At 35.4% G+C, this 26,319-nt stretch overlaps 2 protein-coding genes across 5 annotated transcripts in view; one reads left to right on the forward strand and one right to left on the reverse strand.

Annotated features, from left to right (window-relative positions):
* camk2a (calcium/calmodulin-dependent protein kinase II alpha) overlaps positions 1-11,969 on the forward strand; it is a 65,668-nt gene extending 53,699 nt beyond the window's left edge. Inside the window, exons 14-19 of one of the 2 annotated variants that reach the window (XM_079846524.1) lie at positions 1,146-1,178; positions 1,507-1,555; positions 3,794-3,869; positions 5,538-5,632; positions 7,014-7,255; positions 9,915-11,969. In XM_079846524.1, coding sequence (XP_079702650.1) covers positions 1,146-1,178; positions 1,507-1,555; positions 3,794-3,869; positions 5,538-5,632; positions 7,014-7,246 — 486 coding nt within the window. In that variant the 3' untranslated portion in view covers positions 7,247-7,255; positions 9,915-11,969. The remainder of the gene's footprint in view (positions 1-1,145; positions 1,179-1,506; positions 1,556-3,793; positions 3,870-5,537; positions 5,633-7,013; positions 7,256-9,914) is intronic. The other variant, XM_079846525.1, reaches the window with a different exon arrangement.
* Positions 11,970-16,974: 5,005 nt separating this feature from the next.
* On the reverse strand, positions 16,975-25,978 carry sra1 (steroid receptor RNA activator 1). 3 transcript variants are annotated; one of them, XM_079846528.1, is made up of 5 exons: positions 22,495-22,715; positions 22,279-22,395; positions 20,990-21,198; positions 19,648-19,756; positions 16,975-17,779 (listed from the first exon to the last, which is right to left on the reverse strand). In XM_079846528.1, exons 1-5 carry the CDS (start codon positions 22,646-22,648, stop codon positions 17,598-17,600), a joined length of 771 nt encoding a protein of 256 aa, XP_079702654.1. In that variant the 5' UTR covers positions 22,649-22,715; the 3' UTR covers positions 16,975-17,597. The 3 variants fall into 3 exon arrangements, with proteins under 3 accessions (XP_079702654.1, XP_079702656.1, XP_079702655.1); XM_079846530.1 differs by lacking the exon at positions 22,495-22,715 and adding an exon at positions 22,771-22,815 and having other exon boundaries at positions 16,978-17,779; XM_079846529.1 differs by lacking the exon at positions 22,495-22,715 and adding an exon at positions 25,883-25,978 and having other exon boundaries at positions 16,982-17,779.
* Between the last annotated feature and the right edge of the window lie 341 nt (positions 25,979-26,319).

Consider the following 26,319-nt stretch of genomic DNA (forward strand, 5'->3'; position numbering starts at 1 on the left):
GGGAAATGCTGGTATGTCACATTTTTAAATTTCAGTACCGACTTGATGCCAAAGTCTGTACTTTTTGATAACTCTAGAGGACACCATGAAATACACCATTTACAGTGCAGCTGAAGAGCCCACACCAGCCACGAACCCCCTTAGCTAGAGGCAGAGGCCATTTCCGTTCCAGAGTCAGCGCTCATTGAACTGTCCTCCCAGGAGTTAGTTTCCACCCTGAAACCCACCCTAAATTTGTTCCTTCTCCACCGGTCCCATCCGGCTTGTGACTTCCTGGTCCTTCCTCCTCCGCTGGTTCCTTCCAGTTCCCTAGGCTCCACCTCAGCCCTCCAATCCCATGATTCCACCTTGACCAATCGATCCCTTGGCTCCACCTTGACCAATCGATCCCTTGGCTCCACCTTGACCAATCGATCCCTCGGCTCCACCTTGACCAATCGATCCTTCGGCTCCACCTTGACCAATCGTTCCCTTGGCTCCACCTTGACCAATCGTTCCCTTGGCTCCACCTTGACCAATCGATCCCTTGTTTCCACCTGGCTCATCAATTCCTCGGGTCCACCATTGGTCTGTCATGCCTCCAGCTACTCCATGGTTACTTCTTTTGCCTGTGCTACCATGGGTGTCCTTAGACCTTCCTATCCCTCCCTCTTCCAGAAATCCATTATCACTTGCAGTATTGCAATAGTTCATGCTAAATAAATAAATACATCATATCTACTTACACAGGCTTCTCCTTTCAATACAAATTGTGTGCCATATTCCAACTATTCTAAAACCATAGGGTTGCTGTCATGTATGGAACAGACTGAAATGTACATCATTAGTTACTGAAAATCTCTATTTGGACTTAATGGCCAGTAGTGGTCATTTCACCTGTAATGTCACTACAGTGATATTACTTGCTGTAGACTATTTCATATTTTGCAAAAAGTTATACTGAAACAAGTTCTTGATGAAAGAATGTAGGTTAGCAATACAGATACTCCTATGAGTGGTTTCTTAAGCATTATAAGCCAAGGAATAGACACAAAAAAGAGGAGGACTGTTTTGGACTTTAGTCACATATTCACGACTGTACCTCTCATCTCCCTCTGTCGATTCAGTGTTTGTTCCTGTCTAACCTCTTCTCATTTCTCTTCCAGAAAAGGAAGTCCAGTTCCAGCACCCAGCTGATGGTGAGTGTGAAACAGGCTCCGTCCTGTTGACAATCTGCCACAACTGGCAACCTTTAAAGGCAACCTAACAATGAGCAAAACATGGCTGCCATGGAGCTGGACTTTCTTTTTGCTGATGTTGATGTTACATCACATCTGTAAAGTTGATGCAAATCTGACACATTCATTATTGCAGGACTGATGTCAAGTCAGCAGCTTGACACCTCTGATTTTCACTAACTCTTTCTTTCTTGAAGTCACAGAGAAAGCAGCTGGTCAACTATGATCTTGCATTATGTGATCCTGGCTTTGAAATTAACAATAAAACCCTGCATTCTATCCTTTCTAGGAATCATCAGAGAGTACCAACACCACAATTGAAGATGAGGATACTAGAGGTGAGACTATCTTTCTATCCATCTATTCATCCATCCATCCATATGTCCATCTATCTATCCATCCATCATCTATCCATCCATCTGTATTATCCATCCATCCATCCATCCATCTATCTATCCATCCATCCATCTGTATATCTATCATCCATCCATCCGTATATCCATCTATCCATCCATTTATCCGTATATATCCATCCATCCATCTGTATATCCATCATCCATCCATATGTATATCCATCCATCCATCCATCCATATATATTTATCCATCCATCCATCCATCCATATATATTTATCCATCCATCCATCCATCCATCTGTATATCCATCCATCCATCCATCCATCAATCCGTATATCCATCCATCCATCCATCCATCAATCCGTATATCCATCCATCCATCCATCCATCCATCCATCTGTAAATCCATCCATCCATCCATCCATCTGTATATCCATCCATCCATCCATCCATCAATCCGTATATCCATCCATCCATCCATCCATCAATCCGTATATCCATCCATCCATCCATCCATCAATCCGTATATCCATCCATCCATCCATCCATCCATCCATCTGTAAATCCATCCATCCATCCGCATATCCATCCATCCATCCATATATATATATATATATCCATCCATCCATCCATCCATCCATCCATCCATCTGTATATCCATCCATCCATCCATCCATCCATCCATCCATCTATCCATCCATCCATCAATCCGTATATCCATCCATCCATCCATCTGTAAATCCATCCATCCATCCGCATATCCATCCATCCATCCATCCAGATGGAGTCAATTATAGGGCAATTCTAGAGGAAGACCTGCTTTAAGACTGAACCTGAATGTCTTAAAACGGTCAAAGCCCAGGCTTCTGTCCCATTGAGAATATATGGCAAGACTTGAAAACTACCTGACAGAACTTCAGCAATTTTCATTAGAATAAGAAAAGATATACTCATAGCAGAGTGTAAATAGCAGATGCTAATTACACTAAGTGCAAATAGTTGTAATTTCTTTGCACAAACTGCAAATAGTGTTTATTATATTTTTTATACTTAGAGAAAATTGTGGCAGATACTGTTTACACTTCTGTGTAATGTAGCACATTATTAAAACAATACGCAATAATAACAAGAATATATCCAGTGTATATTTATTTAAATCTTAAACGGATACTGTTTTATTGGGAAGTTGCTTGTCCCTAAAGCCTGCCCATCGGAAAAGAAATATCTCTGCACATTAAACTGGGCTAAGAGTGTCCTGTTTTTCAACATCCCAAAACATTTCAAGCAAATGAGACATAAAGTGAGAAATCAGATTTTCCAGTATTGCTACCATGCACCAAAAATGTCTTGTTTTGAAATGAGCCCCATCCTGACTTCATGATGCAGTTCTCATTTGCATATACTCGTCCATTAAACACACATCATCATTGTGGTGATAGAATACTTACAGGTCCACGAACACTGAAAATGGCTGAAAATGACTGTAGAAACCTGTGCTCAACGAAAACATTAATCATGATGCATTAGGTGTAAATAGCCTCTGCCATCATGTAATCTGTTCTCAGCAGTGCTCACACACTGGTAAACTGTTTCATTTCTCATTTTAGCAAATCGTGCCAACATATTCATAAAACCTTTATCTTAATTTCGAATTCTTACAGTTTTGCAAACTGTACCCACAAATTTGTACCCTTTCCTCTCATATTAGCATAAACACACATGAACTCAATTACATTAGGTCTGATTATTCATAGATGCATTTTTAATTCTAATAGGTAACACTTTACTCCGATGGTCCACTTAAGACATTCTACTAACTATAAGTAACTTTGCAAATACATGTCAACTTATTCTACTAACACGTAACAGTCTACTAACACTAATGAGAGACGGTTGACATGTAGTTGATGAGTTACTTATTAGTAGTTAGCAGAATGTCTAAAGTGGACCATCGGAAATAAAGTGTAACCTTCTGTTGTCACTTTTATTGACCATTGTTGGTTACGCATTCATTTATTAATCAGGTACTTTTATCAAACTTGACATCCTTAGCAAAGAGAATGATTATACTTATTTCAATTTCAACTCAATAAGTGAATTCACAATAAGTGAACCTAAGTGTAAATAATCATTTAAAGAAAATTACCCTTATACAGTGGGATCTAACACGAACTGCCCCAATGAAAACCACCTTTAAAATATTGAACTTTCTCCTTTGCAGTGAGGAAGCAAGAAATCATCAAAGTAACTGAGCAACTCATTGAAGCCATCAGCAATGGAGACTTTGAGAATTACACGTGAGTTTGGGCAACATTTGTTTTTCATCCAGTCCTTCAACATTTGCATTTGCTAATTATTAAATATGAATGTGCTGTATGGAGTACATGGAGACTGGGGACAGTTGTAACACTTTTCTAATGTCTGTATTAAAGGCCTGTTCACACCAAGGATGATAACTATAACAATAACAGTAGCACTTTATTTTAAAGTCCTGTTCCGCATTTACATACTATGTACTTGTTATATCAATTACAATAACTGGGTAACTAATAACTAGGTACTAACCCTGAGCCTACCCCTTAACCTAACCTTAACCCACGTAGTTACCTTATATTACCAGTACTTTCTTGGGTAGATACAGTGTAAGTACATGTACTGCAAAACAAAGTGTAATCACAATAACTATAAAGCTTTTTATTCCAGCTGATGAATGATACAATGAATCATTGACAGCCAATCAGAATCCACCTGAAAAAGCCCCAGCATTTAAAGTCAAACTTTCTCCTTCTTCCTGTGGTACACAACACCTGACACCTTTAAACTGGACCATTTGTGCATCCGTATAGATTTGATTGGAAAAATTAATTCAGGAGAATTTGTCAAGCGTGGCCTCAAGATGAAATTGGGTAAGAACCTGACAAAATATGTAGGCAAATATTTTTTGTAACGTCAATTGTTGATTGTTAGTCAATTTTGCCTTTCCCCAAATTCTCCGGTGTTTTTGGAGCGCAGTGCCGAGGATGTGCACCAAGTTTCATTTCAGCACATCAAAGCGTTAAAAATATGTTGTAGTTAATGTTGAAATTGAAAATGGCGAATAGACAAAATTGCAGAGGTGTTGATATCACCTGATTCAGCACGATCCAAGGAATCCTTTGGGCCTTTGTAATTTTAGGACAAACACTCTTTTGAACAGTAGGTGGCGCTGTACTAAAACTCAGAATATGGTGCCAATGATGCCAAGATACAAGTGTTACCAAGATACAGCCTCACTACCTGTCAGCTACATAAAAAAATCCTTCCTGAAATGGTTTTAAAGACTGCCTGAGAGAAAACAGTGATCCAAAGTATCAATTGGTCTAAAATTGTTGTGGACATAAGGATATTGTGCATTTATGGTAAATTAAAATTTACCCGTTGTGTAGAATTGGTTGGGTGTGTATAGTTTGTATTATATGCATGCAAAAAGTGCATATCATGTATGCAAAAAAAAAATGCATATCAGATGCATGTAAAAGGTAATTTCTGCGTAAAAATTTAGAGCACGCAAACTGAAAGCATGAACTTGTGCTATGGATACGCAGTACTAGAGATTGGGCTCACTTAAACTTGTGTAACTTAATAAAAAACTGTGATGTTAAAAAGCAGATGGCCTCCTGTCATGCTTATGAAAGAGTAAGTTATCGTTTCAACGTTCCAGATGTTCTGGATCTCTTTTCCTGTCACAAGTTTCATAGGCTGGTTATAAAATGAAGTTTTAAAGAGCTCCACAACCAATAAATCAATGTCAAAAAGACTTTATTCAATATGATATATTATCTTATTAGTCGGCTGTGTCCGAGACATGCAGCAGGACGATAATGGTTTAGTTAAACTATCAAATCACTTCAAATAATTCTGTATGTTTGTATATTTGAACCACTGTTTGTGTTGTGAGTGATCCAGTAAGTGATGTTTGTGTGCAGGAAGATGTGTGATCCCAGCGTTACAGCGTTTGAGCCCGAGGCCCTGGGAAACCTGGTGGAGGGCCTGGACTTCCATCGCTTCTACTTTGAAAACTGTAAGATGAAACATATGCCTATATGACTATACATAAATATATTAATCAAATGCAAATTTACAAATAACTTCTTTATTGAAAAAAGCTAATTTGTCAAAGCAGTATGTGATGTGGTGTTCAATTGTGACATCCAGACAATCATTCAAAATATTTGGAATAAAAAATAAGAAAATATCCAGCATAGACAAAACTCTTTTGTATACTTCACATAGCCTACTACTGTATCACTATATGTTGGGGTATAGAAGCCTTTCTTTCTTGGATTACAATGACTGGATCACATTCAAGAAGGCCACTGTCATTAATCAATATCTTGTTTCTAAACATTGGGCCCTATTTTAACGATCTGAAACACAAGTATCAAGCGCGAAACGCAAGTAACTTTGTGGGCGGATCTCGGGTGCTGTTGCTATTATACCGGCGGGATAAATGACTCTTGCGCCCGACGCAAATCTAAAATGTGTTGGTCTGAAGTCGCTTCATTATTCATAGGTGTGGTTTGGGCGTAACGTGAAATAAACCAATCAGAGCGTCATCTCACATTCCCTTTAAGAGCAGACGCGCTTGTTCCATGGCGGATTGCTATTATAACGGCGGATTTGCCAGGAGCAGTTCACAGCCGAGGAGACCGACGTTCTCATCAAGGCCGTAAAACACAGAGAAGTGACATTGGGGATGGAGAAACACACCCAAATTAGCTTCAGTTAAACAGGCGTATAATAATTTGGGTAAATGTGTAAGCTAGATTTATGCCTATTTTTCCACATCTTCATGGACACAACAATGATTTCCCTCGTGTGTTAATATTTTTCCTTGTAATAATGTATGGTTTTCTAAAAATGAAAACTGCTGCGTCTGTGTAGATGAGAGAATCAGTGTATGCGCGTTGTGCACACGCTACATTGATTATGGCCAAGCATGCGCCCTTAAAATAGCATCTGAATAACATGCGCAACGCGCCACTGACTTTAGACGAGGTTTTTCCTGGTCAGTGGCGGAATTGTTTTCTGAAACTGCAAAATAGCACCAGGGAACGTTTGCGCCAGAACACGCCTCCTCTTTTCGCTTTTATTTTGTCAGTCATATCATGTTGTTGAAACATGCTTTGTGGCACAAGTTCTGCATTGTTTCAAAGACCTTCGGCAAGTGGTATTTTTACAATTATTTTCACAAATCAAAGTTCTGTGTGAAAAGGGAGCACTTGCGTTATCTTTCCCCTTGATATTTAAACAGGGAAAAAACTGGTTGAAAGAAAGATTATTAATTACACTGCACACTGTGAGGATTCAGATCCTCCAAGCATCTCTATCCATACAGTATGCAGCACCTCTCTAGAGATTTTATATGAAAAAGGTGGTTTTGTTTGTTTGTTTCTGAACAGTGTGGTCAAAGAACAGCAAGCCAGTTCACACTACCATCCTGAACCCTCACATCCATCTGATCGGAGAGGACGCCGCCTGTATCGCCTACATTCGTATCACGCAGTATCTCGACACAAACGGGATGCCATGCACCGCCCAGTCAGAGGAGACGCGAATCTGGCATCGCAAAGACGGCAAGTGGCAGATAGTCCATTTCCATCGCTCAGGCTCTCCGTCTGCCATCACTAAATAAGAGAGTCAGGTAAGACGTGTCCAAATTCATTTATCATCGGAGCAAGGCATTGAAGGTGCAAAGGCACCGATTGTATTCTTGTTCATTTTCGTTGGCAACGAATATCTAAAAAAAAAAAAATCTTTAAATCTCTGGTGCTCTTCGGTCATTTTTGAACCAAATCGGAATGGTACGAAACTTGGTAAAAGTCTTCACACCTGGTCTGTGAACACAAAAAAGAAAATCATGGACATGATTCGAAAATGGAAATGGTCGAAAATGAAATAGTCACGCTTGTATTGTTCGTCGTCATAAATGAGCGCATTAGAAATGAATGGGATGCGAATTTCATCTAGTGGAAAACGTTTGGTGCTGCGCCCAAACAAAATCAAATTTTTTTAAGATATCAACCTCAAACTTTTCAGCAGGTTATGCTCCAAACTTTTTTTGCATTTTTTTTTTTTCTTGTGCCTTCTTTACAAGATTTTCAAGAATTCAAGATTTACGACAGTTTTAATTGGAAATTTAATTTTCAGGTCCATGCTCATAAAGTGAATAAATTGATTATAACTAGAGCATAAATATAATTTAGTACCATAACATAAAAAAAATAAAAAACATTATCAAATTAAAATATAGTACTTTCATTTAATTGATTTTTTTTTACCACGACACAAAGAGGACCAAAGGGTTAAAAATCTTTATCCAGTTATAAAAAATAAGTTTCTCATAGCAGCCACCGAGCGAACGCACAGAGCAACGTTATGACATAACTTTCACACTCTCAAATGTATTTTAGTATGATTGTTTTGACCAAGTAAAACAGCGCCGCGTTACCCCACAACTTTCATTCATCAAATAAAGTGACCTGTAAGAGTAGTAATTCAACACTTGCGGCTGTTTTATTAGAATAAAATAAAATAATGTGATGAAATGTAACTGTAACAGAGTTCAGGGAAGGAGGCGGACGTTAAACGTAACTTTAATTGTAAAATTAACAAACAACAAAGTGAAAGGAGCGGCGACTGTGGCATATATGCATAATAAAACAGCAAAATAAAATGACCACAGTAACATTAATAAAACTTTATTACATTAGATCACCCATGAACATGATTTCTGCCCGAGTCCCATTGGCTGTGGAGGTGAAGACGGCAAATCCCATGATTCCACGCTCATTCACGGCGTCATCAAGCTACGCCTTTGTTATTGTTTTGAAATAGCGACCTCTAGTGGCAAAACTTTCTTCAAAGTTCTCCAAAATGAAAATATTCGGATAATGTACAGATATTCGAAAAGTAAGAAACGACAAATACTTCATTACCTTCTTCACCGACTGCAAACCGATTAATTGGACTGGATTCTGGTAAAAAATGGAAATGATTCAGACTTCTCATCACTATGGCAAGAGTTTGGGGCAAGAGTCCTCAAATATGTCGCTAATGGAGAAAAAAATATTTACTGAAAATATTGCAGAACAGACGATTAATTTTCTGAAGAGATCCAAATTCCAGATTCCAAATCTAACATGCCTGAAAAATCTGAGCAAAGTCTTTTTATTACTTAGAAAAATGACAGGAAGTTGTTCTGTGCGTAAGATCCTTACTAAAAGTGTACGTGTGGCCAAAAGCCAAAAATGGCGTAAGGCAAAAAATATTCAGACTTATAAAACCGTGCGTATGCCAGAACCTGCGCAAGATTCCCTTTATAAGCCCCAGTCAGCGGAAGATTGTGCACAGGAAATGACCATATGTGGAGCTTACAGCGCCTCGTTTTACTATGCATATCCTCATCTGCATATCATTTGCATATTCATCCACGCGATACATTTAACGGTACAAGGCATTAGGAAAATATAAGATACGGATGTGCGTCACATTATATTGTTAAAAATCATTTAGTAGCCTATCCTTGCCTTGTTTTTGAATAAATAAATCAAATAGTAGCCTATAACATACATTTCAGAGAGAGTTTTTCTCAATCTTTTCCACTGGCCAAATAGTATTTTAATTGCTTTATATTTTTTATGGAAACAGATAGGCCTTATTGTGCATTATTGATCACTATTTGTGTGGAAATATTTCTGTTCTGCTATTATAATGCACTAATCAATCCTCGCTGTCATTAAAACATTAAAACACAGCATGCCACAGGAAAAGTGTTCAAAAGCAGCGCATCCACTACAAATATTTATATTTATTAGAATATAAAAAATGGTGTAACTTCTTGCCTCAGTAATGATTTCATGTAATTTAAGTGCTTAACTCCATTAATGAGAATGGCATATATAATCTAAATGTGTATATCAGATGTAAATCATTATTTTATGTATTTAAACTGTTATTGTGAACATGTACTGTATTTATGATTAGGACTCATAATGAAGATTTAAAGTGGTTTTCCTTCATCTTGCTGTCAGTGATTTCTCAGATCATCATTGGTGTCGCAAAATTTTCCAGTCAAGTTTGTTTTTATGAATCACAACTTATGCGTTTTGTGCGTACGCAACGGTTACAAATGAAGCCCCTGATCCGGTCCACATCTGGGACACGTGAACTCCACATGTACAAGATGTGGGCCGGATCTGGGCCGACACGATGTCGCTGTCTGGGCTGTGGATTATATTCATAACAATATTCTGGCTCCATTGCTGTTTGCATACTGACCTATCTCTCTATTTCTGTCTTAGTTGAAAACATCAAAGTTGCAGGATCACTCGCTTGAGGATGTACAAGCTCCGAGCTTCTCATCTTTTCCTTGAACTTCATTGGCTTTAGTGTCATCACATTCACATCAGCATTTATTCCTCATTGCTCAGAACACTTCTTTATGGATAAACTATGATCAAGCCACTTTGTGCTGTGTGGTATTAATTTTTTCAGTAGTTTGGGTATGTTTACAAAATTAGCCACCATGTTTCCACCATAAGTGTGCTTGGACAAATGAGATATTCGGGACAAGGATGGAGCAAGCACCACATTCCAAAAGAGATCCTGTTTCCTGCGTTTTATAAAAAGGACACGGGTATCTAGATATACTCTTTTTAATCGGTAAACATTTAGACATTCGTTTTTCAATCTCTCTCTCCTATGCCTGTATTAGAACTCGATTGTAACAGTCCCATGTACTATTTTAATTTATCGTTAAACGAAAACTTTTAGATATTTGAAATACCTTTACAATTCCACATGTGTAACTGCTAGGTAAGAATATTGTAATGAGTTTTTCATGTGAATATCGACGAACAGCTTGTTCTCCAGAACTCTTTCTACGGTGTATTAGTCAAGCACAGTGAACAACAGTGAATTTCAGTATACGTTTAGCCCTTGAAATCAAAGCTGCATCGATGGCGCAAAAAAAGAGAAGAAACAATCCGCACTGCAAGAACAGATGGATCAAGAGGGCCGAGCGACCCATCCAACGAACCGTCGCTGAAAGTGAACGATGGAGCCGACGGTGGCACTGTCCCGAGCTGCAGTGCATTGTGGGCCTACGGTATCTGCATGCGAGACCTTTTTTCTTTTCCTTGATAAAGTTCTTCCAGTAGAGCTGGTGTATTTGTTCTTCCTTTTGTATTTTAGGATTCAGGGATTTTTTCTTTTAACAACAAAAGGAAGTCTCTTGAAGTCATAAAAGCTCGATGTCTAGGCTTAACGTCTATCCAAATTCAATGGGAGAATGTTGTTAGAGAGAGAGAGACAGAGAGAGAGAGAGAGAGCTTTCAATAATCGGTGTTGTTAACAGTGAGGGAAGTGCTTATCTACTGATGTTGTTTTTAAAAACACTTGACAACAGAAGGCGTTAATCACTCACAAATGTGCTTTCATATTTATTAACAAGTACAATGGAATCACAGTTATTAAAATGATTCAAGGAATAAGGTGGACATAGTGATGCTCAACGACCTATAGCGTTTTAACTTGTTGATATTGTATTCAGACTATTGGAGTATTGAATATCTGCTATTCAACTTAGTCTTTCTGTCTTATCTAAAAAATTTGTAAGGTATATTAACACATTTTGCATCTTAAATGCACAGATTAATATATGTTTAGATTTATTAAACCATTTACGTTTTACTAGTAATACTGTATGAGCTGATTAGTCAGAATTGTCAAATATTGCTTAGTATTTATTTTGTAAAACAAGAATATTAATGTGATGACTGTATGCATGATTTATTTTTTTTGTTATTTGATCTAAACAAGGTTGTATAGAAACGTTTGGCCATGGCTGTATAAAAACTGCTATTCATCAGGCTGGATTTCGTGTCATAATACCATGAACAGAAAACCGACTGCAATCTTCACAGTTCTTTAGTTAAATCTGTAACACATTTAGGCTACTTGTTGCATATCCGACAAAGATTCACTCGTAATATATGAACGATTGAATTATTGTTCAATTGTCATTACAGAGCTAAAGTTTTTCAATGATTCCCTCTTTATTTACCTTCTCAGAAAGACACATTTAGAATTGAAAAATAAAATGCATGGAAAACAACGGTTCATTGTAAACGGCTACTGGTGGCCTCTTTGATGTTCTTGTCTTCTCTATTGTTTCAGCACAGTTTATGAAAGGCATAACAGCATCTTTTTGACGTATATACTGTGTTTTGTTGAGGCATGCTGTTTCTATTGTCAAAAGTGGGTGGGTACGATAATTGTTTTCTGAGTAAAATGTACTTTTTGCAGTTTGGCTCTAATGCAACCGGGCTTATAAATAAAAGTGCTTTACAAAGTGTTGTAGTTGTCATTGCTTATTTGTTGTGAATTCTCTTTTGTTGGCAAGTTTTGAGGAGTGCATCTGGTAACACTTTATTATAAGGGGATGTAGTTACACGTTATTACATGTACTTACTATAGTAATAACAGCAAATTACGCATAATTACAAGTAACTAACAAGTAACAAGTAACTAACAAATTACAAGTAACTAACCCTTAACGTAACTCTATAGTAAGTACATGTAGTTAATTAATATTACTCAGTACTTATTTGAGTAAGTACAACGTAACTACTTCACCTTAAAATAAAGTGTGCATGTTAAGTCAGTATGATACGGCCTTTAACTATTTTAAGCTGTTACATTGTGTTACAGGACATTGTTACAGTGTAATTACACAAATAAGTACTGAGTAATATTAATTAACTACATATACTTACAAATACAATAGGGTTTGGATTAGGGTTAGTTGCATGTAATTATGCATAATTTACTGTTATTACAATAATAATTACATATAACGTGTAACAAGGACACTCAAATAAAGTGTTACCATGTAATGTTAGGGTTAGTTACATGTAATTATAAATAATTTACTGTTATTTCAATAGTAATTACATATAGCGTGTAACAAGGACACTAAAATAAATTGTTACCATGTAATGTTAGGGTTAGTTACATGTAATTATAAATAATTTACTGTTATTTCAATAGTAATTACATATAGCGTGTAACAAGGACACTAAAATAAAGTGTTACCATGTAATGTTAGGGTTAGTTACATGTAATTATGCATAATTTACTGTTATTTCAATAATATTTACATATAGCGTGTAACAAGGACACTAAAATAAAGTGTTACCATGTAATGTTAGGGCTAGTTACATGTAATTATGCATAATTTACTGTTATTTCAATAATATTTACATATAGCGTGTAACAAGGACACTCAAATAAAGTGTTACCATGTAATGTTAGGGTTAGTTACATGTAATTATGCATAATTTACTGTTATTTCAATAATATTTACATATAGCATGTAACAAGGACACTCAAATAAAGTGTTACCATGTAATGTTAGGGTTAGTTACATGTAATTATGCATAATTTACTGTTATTTCAATAATATTTACATATAGCGTGTAACAAGGACACTAAAATAAAGTGTTACCATGTAATGTTAGGGTTAGTTACATGTAATTATGCATAATTTACTGTTATTTCAATAATATTTACATATAGCATGTAACAAGGACACTCAAATAAAGTGTTACCATGTAATGTTAGGGTTAGTTACATGTAATTATGCATAATTTACTGTTATTTCAATAATATTTACATATAGCGTGTAAAAAGGACACTAAAATAAATTGTTACCATGTAATGTTAGGGTTAGTTACATGTAATTATGCATAATTTACTGTTATTTCAATAATATTTACATATAGCGTGTAACAAGGACACTCAAATAAAGTGTTACCATGTAATGTTAGGGTTAGTTACATGTAATTATGCATAATTTACTGTTATTTCAATAATATTTACATATAGCGTGTAACAAGGACACTAAAATAAATTGTTACCATGTAATGTTAGGGTTAGTTACATGTAATTATAAATAATTTACTGTTATTTCAATAGTAATTACATATAGCGTGTAACAAGGACACTAAAATAAATTGTTACCATGTAATGTTAGGGTTAGTTACATGTAATTATAAATAATTTACTGTTATTTCAATAGTAATTACATATAGCGTGTAACAAGGACACTAAAATAAATTGTTACCATGTAATGTTAGGGTTAGTTACATGTAATTATGCATAATTTACTGTTATTTCAATAATATTTACATATAGCGTGTAACAAGGACACTAAAATAAAGTGTTACCATGTAATGTTAGGGCTAGTTACATGTAATTATGCATAATTTACTGTTATTTCAATAATATTTACATATAGCGTGTAACAAGGACACTAAAATAAAGTGTTACCATGTAATGTTAGGGTTAGTTACATGTAATTATGCATAATTTACTGTTATTTCAATAATATTTACATATAGCGTGTAACAAGGACACTCAAATAAAGTGTTACCATGTAATGTTAGGGTTAGTTACATGTAATTATGCATAATTTACTGTTATTTCAATAATATTTACATATAGCGTGTAACAAGGACACTAAAATAAATTGTTACCATGTAATGTTAGGGTTAGTTACATGTAATTATGCATAATTTACTGTTATTTCAATAATATTTACATATAGCATGTAACAAGGACACTCAAATAAAGTGTTACCATGTAATGTTAGGGTTAGTTACATGTAATTATGCATAATTTACTGTTATTTCAATAATATTTACATATAGCGTGTAAAAAGGACACTAAAATAAATTGTTACCATGTAATGTTAGGGTTAGTTACATGTAATTATAAATAATTTACTGTTATTTCAATAGTAATTACATATAGCGTGTAACAAGGACACTAAAATAAATTGTTACCATGTAATGTTAGGGTTAGTTACATGTAATTATAAATAATTTACTGTTATTTCAATAGTAATTACATATAGCGTGTAACAAGGACACTAAAATAAATTGTTACCATGTAATGTTAGGGTTAGTTACATGTAATTATAAATAATTTACTGTTATTTCAATAGTAATTACATATAGCGTGTAACAAGGACACTAAAATAAATTGTTACCATGTAATGTTAGGGTTAGTTACATGTAATTATAAATAATTTACTGTTATTTCAATAGTAATTACATATAGCGTGTAACAAGGACACTAAAATAAATTGTTACCATGTAATGTTAGGGTTAGTTACATGTAATTATGCATAATTTACTGTTATTTCAATAATATTTACATATAGCGTGTAACAAGGACACTAAAATAAAGTGTTACCATGTAATGTTAGGGCTAGTTACATGTAATTATGCATAATTTACTGTTATTTCAATAATATTTACATATAGCGTGTAACAAGGACACTAAAATAAAGTGTTACCATGTAATGTTAGGGTTAGTTACATGTAATTATGCATAATTTACTGTTATTTCAATAATATTTACATACAGCATGTAACAAGGACACTCAAATAAAGTGTTACCATGTAATGTTAGGGTTAGTTACATGTAATTATGCATAATTTACTGTTATTTCAATAATATTTACATATAGCGTGTAACAAGGACACTAAAATAAATTGTTACCATGTAATGTTAGGGTTAGTTACATGTAATTATAAATAATTTACTGTTATTTCAATAGTAATTACATATAGCGTGTAACAAGGACACTAAAATAAATTGTTACCATGTAATGTTAGGGTTAGTTACATGTAATTATAAATAATTTACTGTTATTTCAATAGTAATTACATATAGCGTGTAACAAGGACACTAAAATAAAGTGTTACCATGTAATGTTAGGGCTAGTTACATGTAATTATGCATAATTTACTGTTATTTCAATAATATTTACATATAGCGTGTAACAAGGACACTAAAATAAAGTGTTACCATGTAATGTTAGGGCTAGTTACATGTAATTATGCATAATTTACTGTTATTTCAATAATATTTACATATAGCGTGTAACAAGGACACTAAAATAAATTGTTACCATGTAATGTTAGGGTTAGTTACATGTAATTATGCATAATTTACTGTTATTTCAATAATATTTACATATAGGGTGTAAAAAGGACACTAAAATAAATTGTTACCATGTAATGTTAGGGTTAGTTACATGTAATTATGCATAATTTACTGTTATTTCAATAATATTTACATATAGCATGTAACAAGGACACTCAAATAAAGTGTTACCATGTAATGTTAGGGTTAGTTACATGTAATTATGCATAATTTACTGTTATTTCAATAATATTTACATATAGCATGTAACAAGGACACTCAAATAAAGTGTTACCATGTAATGTTATGGCTAGTTACATGTAATTATGCATAATTTACTGTTATTTCAATAATATTTACATATAGCGTGTAACAAGGACACTAAAATAAAGTGTTACCATGAAAGGTTTTTTCCTTGTAATTATGCATAATTTACTGTTATTACTATATTAAGTACATGTAACATGTAACTGATGTTAAAATAAAGTGTTACCGGAAACGGATATTGTGATAGTCTTATCTTCCCTATTGTGATGCACATCCGAATGAAACTGTTTCCCAAAAATGACAAGACTTGATCAGGAACTAATAGGATCATTGTCATTTGCTAAATATTATATATTGTTTTAAATTATGTGCACGGATAAATCATTTCTAATCAACACTATTATAATAAGAATTGTCAATTTTGATTTCATAGTGATTTTAATGAAGCAATAGATGAAAAATGACAGTGGGCTATACTGTAAATGATGCGGTATGTCTAATATTCTTAAAAGACTGTAACACCTGAATGAAATTTGAACAAAAAACTAAAACGTGTACAGACGACAACGTTGTCAAAACGATCCCCGAAAACAACTAAAAACGCTGTATTCTGCTGCCAGGCCAGTAGTTGGCGATGTCACTTTGTAAAGAAACACTACGCACCTATAGACTGAATACACATGAAGTTTTCACAAAACGTAGTTTTGTAGTTTTTACGTAGATGGTAACGGTATCATTTTCAAAAAACTTTGAAACCCATTTTCAAAAGTTAGATTTCTCATTTTTCCGGAAACGCCATTGTCGTGTAAACAAACGGCCGAAGCGCATATAAAGTTCAGTTTTTATTTACGCCCCCGAGGGAGCAAGTAAAATGTGTTAATGCTAAGTTAAATAGCAATTGAAGAGAAAGACTTTCAGTCATAAAACCAACTGTAAAGTGTTCATGTAGGTGTCAGGCATGATACACACCTTTTAAATGTTTTATGTTTATTAAAATAAACTGTCAAATCATGTGTATATATTGCTGTTTTTCACTACTGTATATGATCATACACAATATACAATAATTAAAAGCTCAATAGCATTTGAAGAAAATGACTTAGTCATAAATTATTGAGCTTTAAATTGTTGTGAGCATCAATGTTCCCTGGTTTTCACGGTGCATTGTGGGACTTTTAGGGAGCGAACGTTTCAGCGCACTGGAGGGATTTGGCGATTGAGAATGTCCGACTCCCTAATCAGTGCCCTGACTAGTAAACTACAGTGCTGATTGAGACATATTGCAAAACATACCCTTTGCCAAAAAATTTAGGCTAGGTTTCAACATAATTTTATTGCACATTATAACAGTACTGATCAAATCTGTTATATATATATATATATTACAAATTCAATACCTTCTCAGTTGAGCCTGTGAAACTGAGGGCTTTATTCGGGCTGAAAGAGTTGGAAATCAACCCTATTTTAAAAGCAGATTTTTATATACAGTAGTAAGATACTTTATGTCTACATTTTTAACCAAATTTTTTTCAAAATACAAAGAAAAATTACAATGAGGTATGAAAGAAAGAACTGTTCCCCGACACCACCCTACAAAAATAGAAGTAATATTAGATTAACTAGATGGAAATGGGAAGTTTACTTTTCTTTTTAAAGATGGATTATACAAAACTTTACATAAGTTAAGACAAATCACTGGCAACTTGTGGAATGAAACATGATTTTCAGAGAAGCGCGGGAGACGCTGGATCATCAGTGCAGTTGCTGACTGGTTGTGGGCTCAGGCTTCGAGCTTCAGCGATGAGACGTTTGACTCCCACCATCCACTGACTGACTTCAGAAACATGATCCACCATCAGGCCTCGGTGGATCTCATCAGCGCCATCCCAGTTTTTACTTTTCAGGGCTGAAACGAATCACATCTAAGTATGTTTTCCTCACTTTTACCAAGCTAGACAACAGCAGTCTAAATAAATGAATAGTGTTTCAATAATGACTTAAATTCTGAACTAATCCACTAAATCCGCAAATTTTCCAGTAGTCCAGTAGAAATGAACGGCAGGACTGGGCTGTTTATACCATGCAATGGTGGAAATGTTTCAGCTAACAGAGATTTTGCTATATAACGTGCTGGAATTTGTTTGACTGCTTCATGTTATTTACATTTGAGCAACAAAGATGATGGGAAGTGTGGCAAACAAGTTAAGATTAAATCATAAGAAGTTTAGATATGCATGCAATATATTATGTGTTATTATATGTGTTATAATATGTTATTACGGTGTTAGTCTCAGAGCTAAAATGTTGAATTTCTCCCACTTTATATTAGGTGTCTTTTTAACTATGTACTTTTTAAAAATGTTGGGTACAATGCATCTCATTTTAAAATCTTCCCAGTCTACTGACATTTATGACATCCGCTTTATACATTATGATGCTCATGATAACTTTCATTAACTAGAATAAGTAAATCCACTTCACCAGCCAACTGTTCTTTGTCAGCGATGCCATAGAAATAAACAGAGCTACCGCTAAAAAACTACAACAAACTGAAGTTCAAAGACAAAATTCTATAGATGGCTGCGCTTGTTTCTCTGCACTTAAAGGGATGGTTCAGAGTAAAATCAGCCTAGGGTCGTTTGCACCATGACCTCGAGCCAAACCCCCCCCAGAAGCCTTTTTCCCCTTGGTTGAAATAAGGATGCATAAGGATGTAGTGTAATGACGCCCAGTTCCAGGAATGCACTAATATTATGTTGGTAGTGCCAGTTTGCAACAATTATTAGTTAACACTAAGTTGTCAACACTTCGGAAAAACATTATAATTCGTCGTTACACAACATCCTTAAGCATCGCTTTCTGCCAGGACTTTTACGTGCTTTTCCCAAACCACTGAAGTGACGTTGACGTCCGGGTTAGCAGTAGCATGAGCAGTCAGGCAAGTGTTATTTAAATAAACTCCTGATGTACTTACAAACTTTCCAATGCCTCGTTTTATGAGTACAGAACCTATTTGTACTACTGTAGAAGTTTGGTACCATTCTGGACATTATTAGTGCGGTAATTTACGAGATTTATCATAGGATCCATTAGCGCTGCACTAAGTCATCCGGCTGATATCTCTAAATAAGCTCTAACTTTAATAATGTTCAACCAAAGGGAAAAAAGGCTTCTGGGGGGTGTTTGGCTCGAGGTCAGGGTGCAAAGGACCCTAGGGTGATTTTACTCCGAACCATCCCTTTAACATCTATGTGCTTCTCCCAAATTTAAAATCGGAAGATTGTTTTCTTTTAAATTTACAGTAGAGGCCAAAAAAGAATTGAAATCTTCGCCCTTATATTATTAAAAATGTGTTAAAGATTTTGTAATCATATTGCACAGCTGTGCTTGGAGTCGATTGTTTTATTTGTGATAATAACGCAAAGAAACATGCCAAATTCTGCCGACATCATTTTTGACCAGGTTGTCATACAAAGAAATTATGAACACAAGCCAAAACACAGCCGAACCAACACAAAATGTATAACTGATTATGTGGTAGTCAATTTTGCCTTTTGGCCAAATAATTTTGTCAGATGAACACTTCAACCAAGTTTTGTTAATCCCTCATTTAAATGTATTAAATGTTTTCTCATAATTTAATGGTTTAATCGAACTTGTAGGGTAATTGAAAATCCACACATCACTTTGCCCACTACTGTACACATTTACAACCCTTGTTCTAGGATGTTTTACCACTGAACCAGTGAATAGAAGTGAACAACACTGACTCACCTTGGGATAATCCATGCATCCTACGTTTAACCAAAGGAGAGAGTTTTCCACTTTTCCACATGTCCTCAAAAAGCTTCAGACGCCTTTCAACATCATCACAGATCTGTTTCTGAAAAAAAAAAAAAAAAAAAAAAAGACAGTCACAAGGAGACAACAGGAACATAAATGTCCACAGCTCCATCACACCTGCCCGGAAGTTTCCTGAACGCCCCGATTCAACGGTTCAGGCGTGTTTAATTGGGGTCGGAGCTGAAGGTGAGAAAAAGTTTGTTTTTTTTCTTGGAAAGACTCTTTCTTGAAAGATATTAGCTTTATGTTATGTGACTGGTACACTGGTTCCAAACTCTGTGTGTTTTAGATTGTTAAAACCCAAACAATAAATGTCCTTGTTTTGAAACTGCGCAGATCAGGGTTTGACATTCACTTTCTTGCGGCGAGTGGTTTTCTAAAGTTACAGCCACTCAGCATTTTCACTGGCCACAATTTTGACATCAATACCATGGGGAAAACTGCCCTATAGATATTTTTTTATATTATCTCATAATTTGGCAGCAGGTTTATTAGTCTGCTGTCACTTTAAGACCTGACACACGGATCCATTATACTGTCACACATGCGTTTTCTTTCTAGACTGTTTACATTCACATAAAACATAACTGACTGTGTTTACGTGAATACTCACCAAGACCGACATTTTGACATTATTTTGTGTGTATTTGACTGTGCAATAAGTGGCGAAAAATAACTCAATTTAGTCCTGAGAGGCGGCTTTATGTGCGCAAACTTTGGTTGTGAACAAAAACTGCGGGAATGAGTAAAATTATGCACAATATATGCATTCCCACGGCGAAATTTAAGCCCTGTAACAGCAACAATATTCATCCGAGCAAATGAAACGAGTGAGTGAATGGAGGCGGCTTTGTGTGTCACTCGCTGTCGGAAAGATGAGAGAGAGAGAGAGCAGCTGGTATCATGCATCTATTCAGTGGATAATGAGTATTGGAAGAGTTTCAGATATTTCAGTATGGATATGCATTAAAAAAAAAAACTATATTTTTGACAACACTGCATTGCACTTAGTTTATCATTTCAGATGCCTTTTTAAAAGACTACAATTGAAAAATGTATATATTATATACAATGTGTCTAGTAGGAGAGACTGCGTTACACTCCACTGCTGATGTACACGTGCATTTGCCAGGTTGGCGGGTATTAATGTCAAGCTCTGGTGAAGAACCAAAAATATTTTTTAGTCATTTTACTCCATTTTTTCCCATTCTGCCAGTCTCCCATTGGTTTATGCTCTGAACTTTATTTTCTACATTTCACACAATGACTTTACCTTCACAGTATGTCTACATGCATTCAGCGCCCAGTACAGTGGCTCTTGCACATCCTCAATGCATGGCTCTGTGTCCAGCTCTGCTGTTATATCTGAAGGGATTCTGGGACTCGTGGAAGGAGGAGTGATGCTGTCCATCGGAGGAGGATTTATTCCCCGGGGAGGCGTGATCCCCGCTACTGGTGTCGATTGCATCTCTGATCCTGAACCTACAGGGGCATAAATAATCAAGATTACGCTTTATTAGGTTAGACATTCTACTAGTTATTTAACTTGTCAACTACATGTCAACTAAATGTCATTAGTGTATTAGTAGGGTTGGGGTTTGCAGAATAAGGTTGACATGTAGTTGCAAAGTCACTTATAGCCAGTAGAATGTCTGTTGAGGAGCATCAAAATAAAATTGGGGTGCATCATGATAAAGAGTTATTAGATATTAAGCAGACAGTCTACTAATACTCTAATGACTGCTAGTTGACATGTAGTTGCAAAGTTTCTTATAGTTAGTAGAATCTCTGAAGTAGACCATTGAAATAAAGTGGTACAATAGATTATAATTCGTTTTGTGTTGTAGTGTTGTGAAGTTGCAGTTGAATTACACTTAAAAACTTGACTTACCTCATCTCATTCCTCATCCCTACACTTGTAAATTTGGTATTTAATATGTATTGTCTGTGGTAAAAGTGCTTACAGATGCAAATTGTTTTTTAAATTCATCCAGAATGTGGCCCTATAATAAACCACTTTACATTTATGCTAATTTGAGCTGTAATGGTATAAAAAAATCCTCTTAATCCTTCAAAGGCCAAAGAGTCATACGTGTAATAAGTTCCACAAGAAAAAATGTATGTGCCTTTAATGTACATGTACCTTGTAACATGCTCTAGTTTTTGTTTCAAGAGGTGTCCATAAACGCCTGTATAACCAAACTTTGTTGTGCGGCATGACACAAAGTCAATGTGGTTAAACCAAGTAAAATAAAAATAAGAACTGGGAAGAATTTGCAATACCAATACATAGAGGTTTAAAAAAAAAATTTGAAATGTTTTTAAAATATTAATTTAATTATTTATTATACAAACAATGAGATGGACTGACCCTACGGATTTTAATGTAAAGTGGGATTATGTAGCACCTATAATATTATTAATCAAGATTAAACAGACAACTTTGTGATTAATTAGTTATATTTTTTAATCAAAGGCCAAGAAAAGATGACACAATCCATACAGTATAATAGTTTGGCAAGAGGTGAATCAAGAGAGGGTTTAATCAGGGATAAGCTTGACCTGGAAGTTGGGGTGCATGTACCCTCTTGTTGAGAATATTTCGCTTCGGTCCTCCTGGATCCTTCTGCAGGCCGTAGGAAAACTGTGGTGGGTCGTTCCATCCATGCTCCTGATTGCCTGAGAAGAAAGCAACATTATTTGAGCAACATTACATGATTTTCCACAACAGAGCGCGAAAACTAGACTTATTTGTGTACACTGATCCTGGTGTCTCACAATCATGAAGGTCATTTATTCTTCTTCTGCACTGAATAAGCAGGGATCCAGACTGCACATAAAACAGTCCAAAAATATTAATTTGCGAGTTATTAAAATGTTTGCCGAGATATAAAATAAATGTACATTTTTTGAATGATAAAAAAAATTGCATGCCTTTTTACATGTGTGTTCTGTGACGATTAGCCCATCACATCTTTTGTTGTGTTGACTTAATAATAAATTGAGATGATGCGCAGCAAAGTTTAAGAAACCCTGTGTCAATCACTGACTTACATACGCACATGGGAAAGCGAGGATCAGCTTTCCGCGTCAGAAAAACATGCCATGAACTGAGGGAAACTGAGGGCTTAAATACGCAAGAGGAAGATCATTAAAGAAATAGGGAACAGGTGAGCACTAATCAGAAACCATGACAACTAATAATTAACTAGAACAAAGGCAAAACAGTGGCAAAGAAAACTAAGACTACGAACTAAGCAGAAGAAGGGCATTTGCAATTTTGTTGTATTTTAAATGCAATGACAATAAAGTTTTCTATTCTATTCTAAGACGATGAAACTAAACATGAAATGATTGTGCCATTAAACTCAAAGGGAAAGAGCTGAGGGATCCACAGGCCAAGGCCTGTAAACACAGTCAGTTTTAAGTGAATGTAAACAGTTGAGAAAGAAAACGCATGTGTAACAGTATAATAGATCCGTGCGTCAGGTCTTAAATGGACAGTATGGAATTTTTTCTCCACTAGGGGTCGCTAACCTCTTTACAATAACAAAGGCGTAGTTTGATGACGCAACATTTGCTAAGAATTATGGATCTTGTCGTCAACGTCAAGCTGACCGATCTAATAATGTTTATGGTTGACTGAATACATCGATGCTTTTATCATGACTGTGATATGAAGCAGTTCGGCATTGCTAAGAGACAGCTCTCAGCTCCACACGCGACGCGAGTCCCGCGGATATAAAAGGAATATGGACATTTCATTCTACCGAACTACACGTGCAGAATTACTACTCACAGGTCAGTTTATTAGACAAATTAAACTTGTGAGGTAACGCAGCGCTGTTTCACTTGGTCTAACATTCACGATCACACTAAACTGCATTTGAATGTGTTGAAATGTATGTGTTAGTTTGTCTGTATGAGACTAGCAGTAAGCTAGATCAACATTAGAATAACATAGATCATATTCTAACATTTTATCATTGTTGAACTATATAACATTGAATAGTTTTATGTAAATGTGCTCACCTGTTTAATAAAGTACATGTAGGAGCGGTCGAAGTCTTGGACGTGGAGCTCTCGTTTATATACTGTCTATGGGAGCTCTCGGCATCTCGAAAACACCGCGCTGATATTGATTCTTGTTTTAGTTCTCCTTTTTTATCCAAAGTCTGCTTGCCATGGTCCATAATGTTTGAACGAAACAACAACAGCGTGCAAATAGACATTGCGAACTACACAGTTGTCCACGTCTGTCACCTTGGTTACTATCAGAGGACTCTGGTTGCTATGGCAGTACGAGCGGAAACCAGAGACAACGCGGATATGACGCCATTGACGGCGACAAAACGGAAATAAAGAAACGTGACGTGTCTTCGAATTAAATTAAAATTTCTCCTGGTTTGAAAGTTGTTGGAAACAGTCGGGATAATGTAAGTACACAACTAAAAAAAATATATAACATAGATATAGTGATTTTTACTATTTTTAAAGCAAAAAAGTTACATATTGTGCCTTTAAAGTGACAGCGGCCTAATAAACCTGCTGCCAAATTATGAGATAATATTAAAAATATCTATATGGCAGTTTTTCCCCATGGTATTGATGTCAAAATTGTGGCCAGTGAAAATGCTGAGTGGCTAGTTTCAAGATTATTTTTAGCGAGTTGTGCAGTTGTGTGTGGGTTTGTTTCTTCTATAAACCACAATCTCGGTTCCCTCTGTCTGTTTGTTTTATTAGTCAGGAAAACCACTAGAGATTTGCTGGAAGAGATCATCTGTGACAAAAGTGCTGGACGATGAAGACTTGGTGCTGGGCTGAATCAGCAGAGACTGTTGACCAACAAATATTTCCTCATCCAATATTAACTGAGTGTGGGCGGTGCTCCAATCCATGCCTTCGATCTCCACCGAATGCCTGTGAAAAACTGTTCCAGTGGGCGGAGTAAACATGAATATTCATGATTTGTCCCTTGTTGTGGGCGTGGCCTTGAGACAACGCGCAAACGAAGGGAACTGAAAATATTAGTGCAAGCTCCTCAAATCGCAACTCGTTTAATGGATCATTTCGAAAAGGGAATGAAGTTTATATGTAAGAATGAAGAAACATGCAAGGACACAGAATTACCATCTCGAAATACTCCGAGTTGTCATTTGAGGAGCTTGCACTAATATTTTTTCAGTTCCATTCGTTTGCGCGTTGTCTCAAGGCCACGCTCACAACAGGGGACATATCATGAATATTCATGTATACTCCACCCACTGGAACAGTTTTTCACAGGAGCAGAATATTATACACGTTTAGACTCTGCGATGTGCGGAAGTACCTCACTTTATTTATTTAATTATTTATATATTTATGCAGGAATATGTGGATTTATGTATTGTTTTGCACATTTATATATTTATTTATGTAGAATTGTGTGGATTTATTTTTTAATTTGCTTATTTATTCTTTTTTGTAACCACCTCCTAAAGAGAACTTATACAGAACATTCTCTGATAGTTATTATTAGGATTTTTTATGTTTTGGGAACCAAAAGTTCTGTAGCTGGGTGTATATATACACACGCACACACACACAAACACACACACACACACTTATAAATGCATTAGGGCAGAGTAATCGGGCAAAACGTAATCATGACATTCATTTAGTTTAACAACATTGTTGTTTTTACTGCACTTTCTTTCACTTTTTTCCCCTATTTTCTTGGGTGGGAATCGCATTGAATTTTACAATGTTGGGCTGGTTATCTCCCTCAACTCGGGTTTGTTTTTAAAAAATGACCAGGCAACTCTGCTGTGATTTAGGAATGTAGTTTACAGACTCATTGTGTTTTTATACTGTATCTTTAACTGAGACATTAAACACCAGATGCCACGTCACGAGCTGTCACATGGAAACACTCTCATACAAATTTCTTTAATAGTCAATGAGTATTCAGGTGATTATTGTTCTATCGCAGTTTTCTGCATTAGATTGTTCCTGTCCTTGTTTACAACTCACAGTAAGTGACACGAAAAGTTGACAGGAATGAATGAGAGTGAAGAAAGACATTAACTTCTGCTGATTACTCACACGAATATGTGACACCGACACATCATATGTAAGCTTATAAATTATATGGTTATAAATACATGTACTATTATTTATATCTTACCTGGTTTAACAAACCGATCACTCATAGCAGCCTAGAGACTCCAGCACTGTGTGAAGATTCGTGTGAGCTCAGCAACAACTCAGCATTAACAAAGGCAAAATAAAAGTCACCGCGATGAAAAAAAAAAAAAAAGAAAAAAAAAAAAATAATAAATAAATATATATATATATATATAATTAAATATATTTGTTTACATATATAAATACTATATATATATATATATATATATATATAATTAAATATATTTGTTTACATATATAAATACTATATATATATATATATATATATATATATAATTAAATATATTTGTTTACATATATAAATACTATATATATATATGCACATTGTGATTCCAAACACTCGGGTTACGTTAAAATAGATAATTCCGCTCTGTTTCATCAGTGTTAGTTTTCATACCCAAATTCACCACCTACTGG

The sequence above is a fragment of the Squalius cephalus genome (assembly GCF_949319135.1).
Source record: "Squalius cephalus genome assembly, chromosome: 17".
NCBI classification, from domain to species: Eukaryota; Metazoa; Chordata; class Actinopteri; order Cypriniformes; family Leuciscidae; genus Squalius; species Squalius cephalus.

Bases quoted from the DNA above. Each gene is read 5' to 3' on its own strand.
- sra1 (XM_079846528.1), bottom strand. From the start codon at position 22,648: ATGCAATTTTTTTTATCATTCAAAAAATGTACATTTATTTTATATCTC. The intron at 22,396-22,494 runs GTGAGACACCAG...CTTTCTTCTCAG, and splicing joins AATAAATGACCTTCATGATT to GCAATCAGGAGCATGGATGG. The intron at 19,757-20,989 runs GTAAAGTCATTG...TTTTTTTTTCAG, and splicing joins CATGTAGACATACTGTGAAG to AAACAGATCTGTGATGATGT.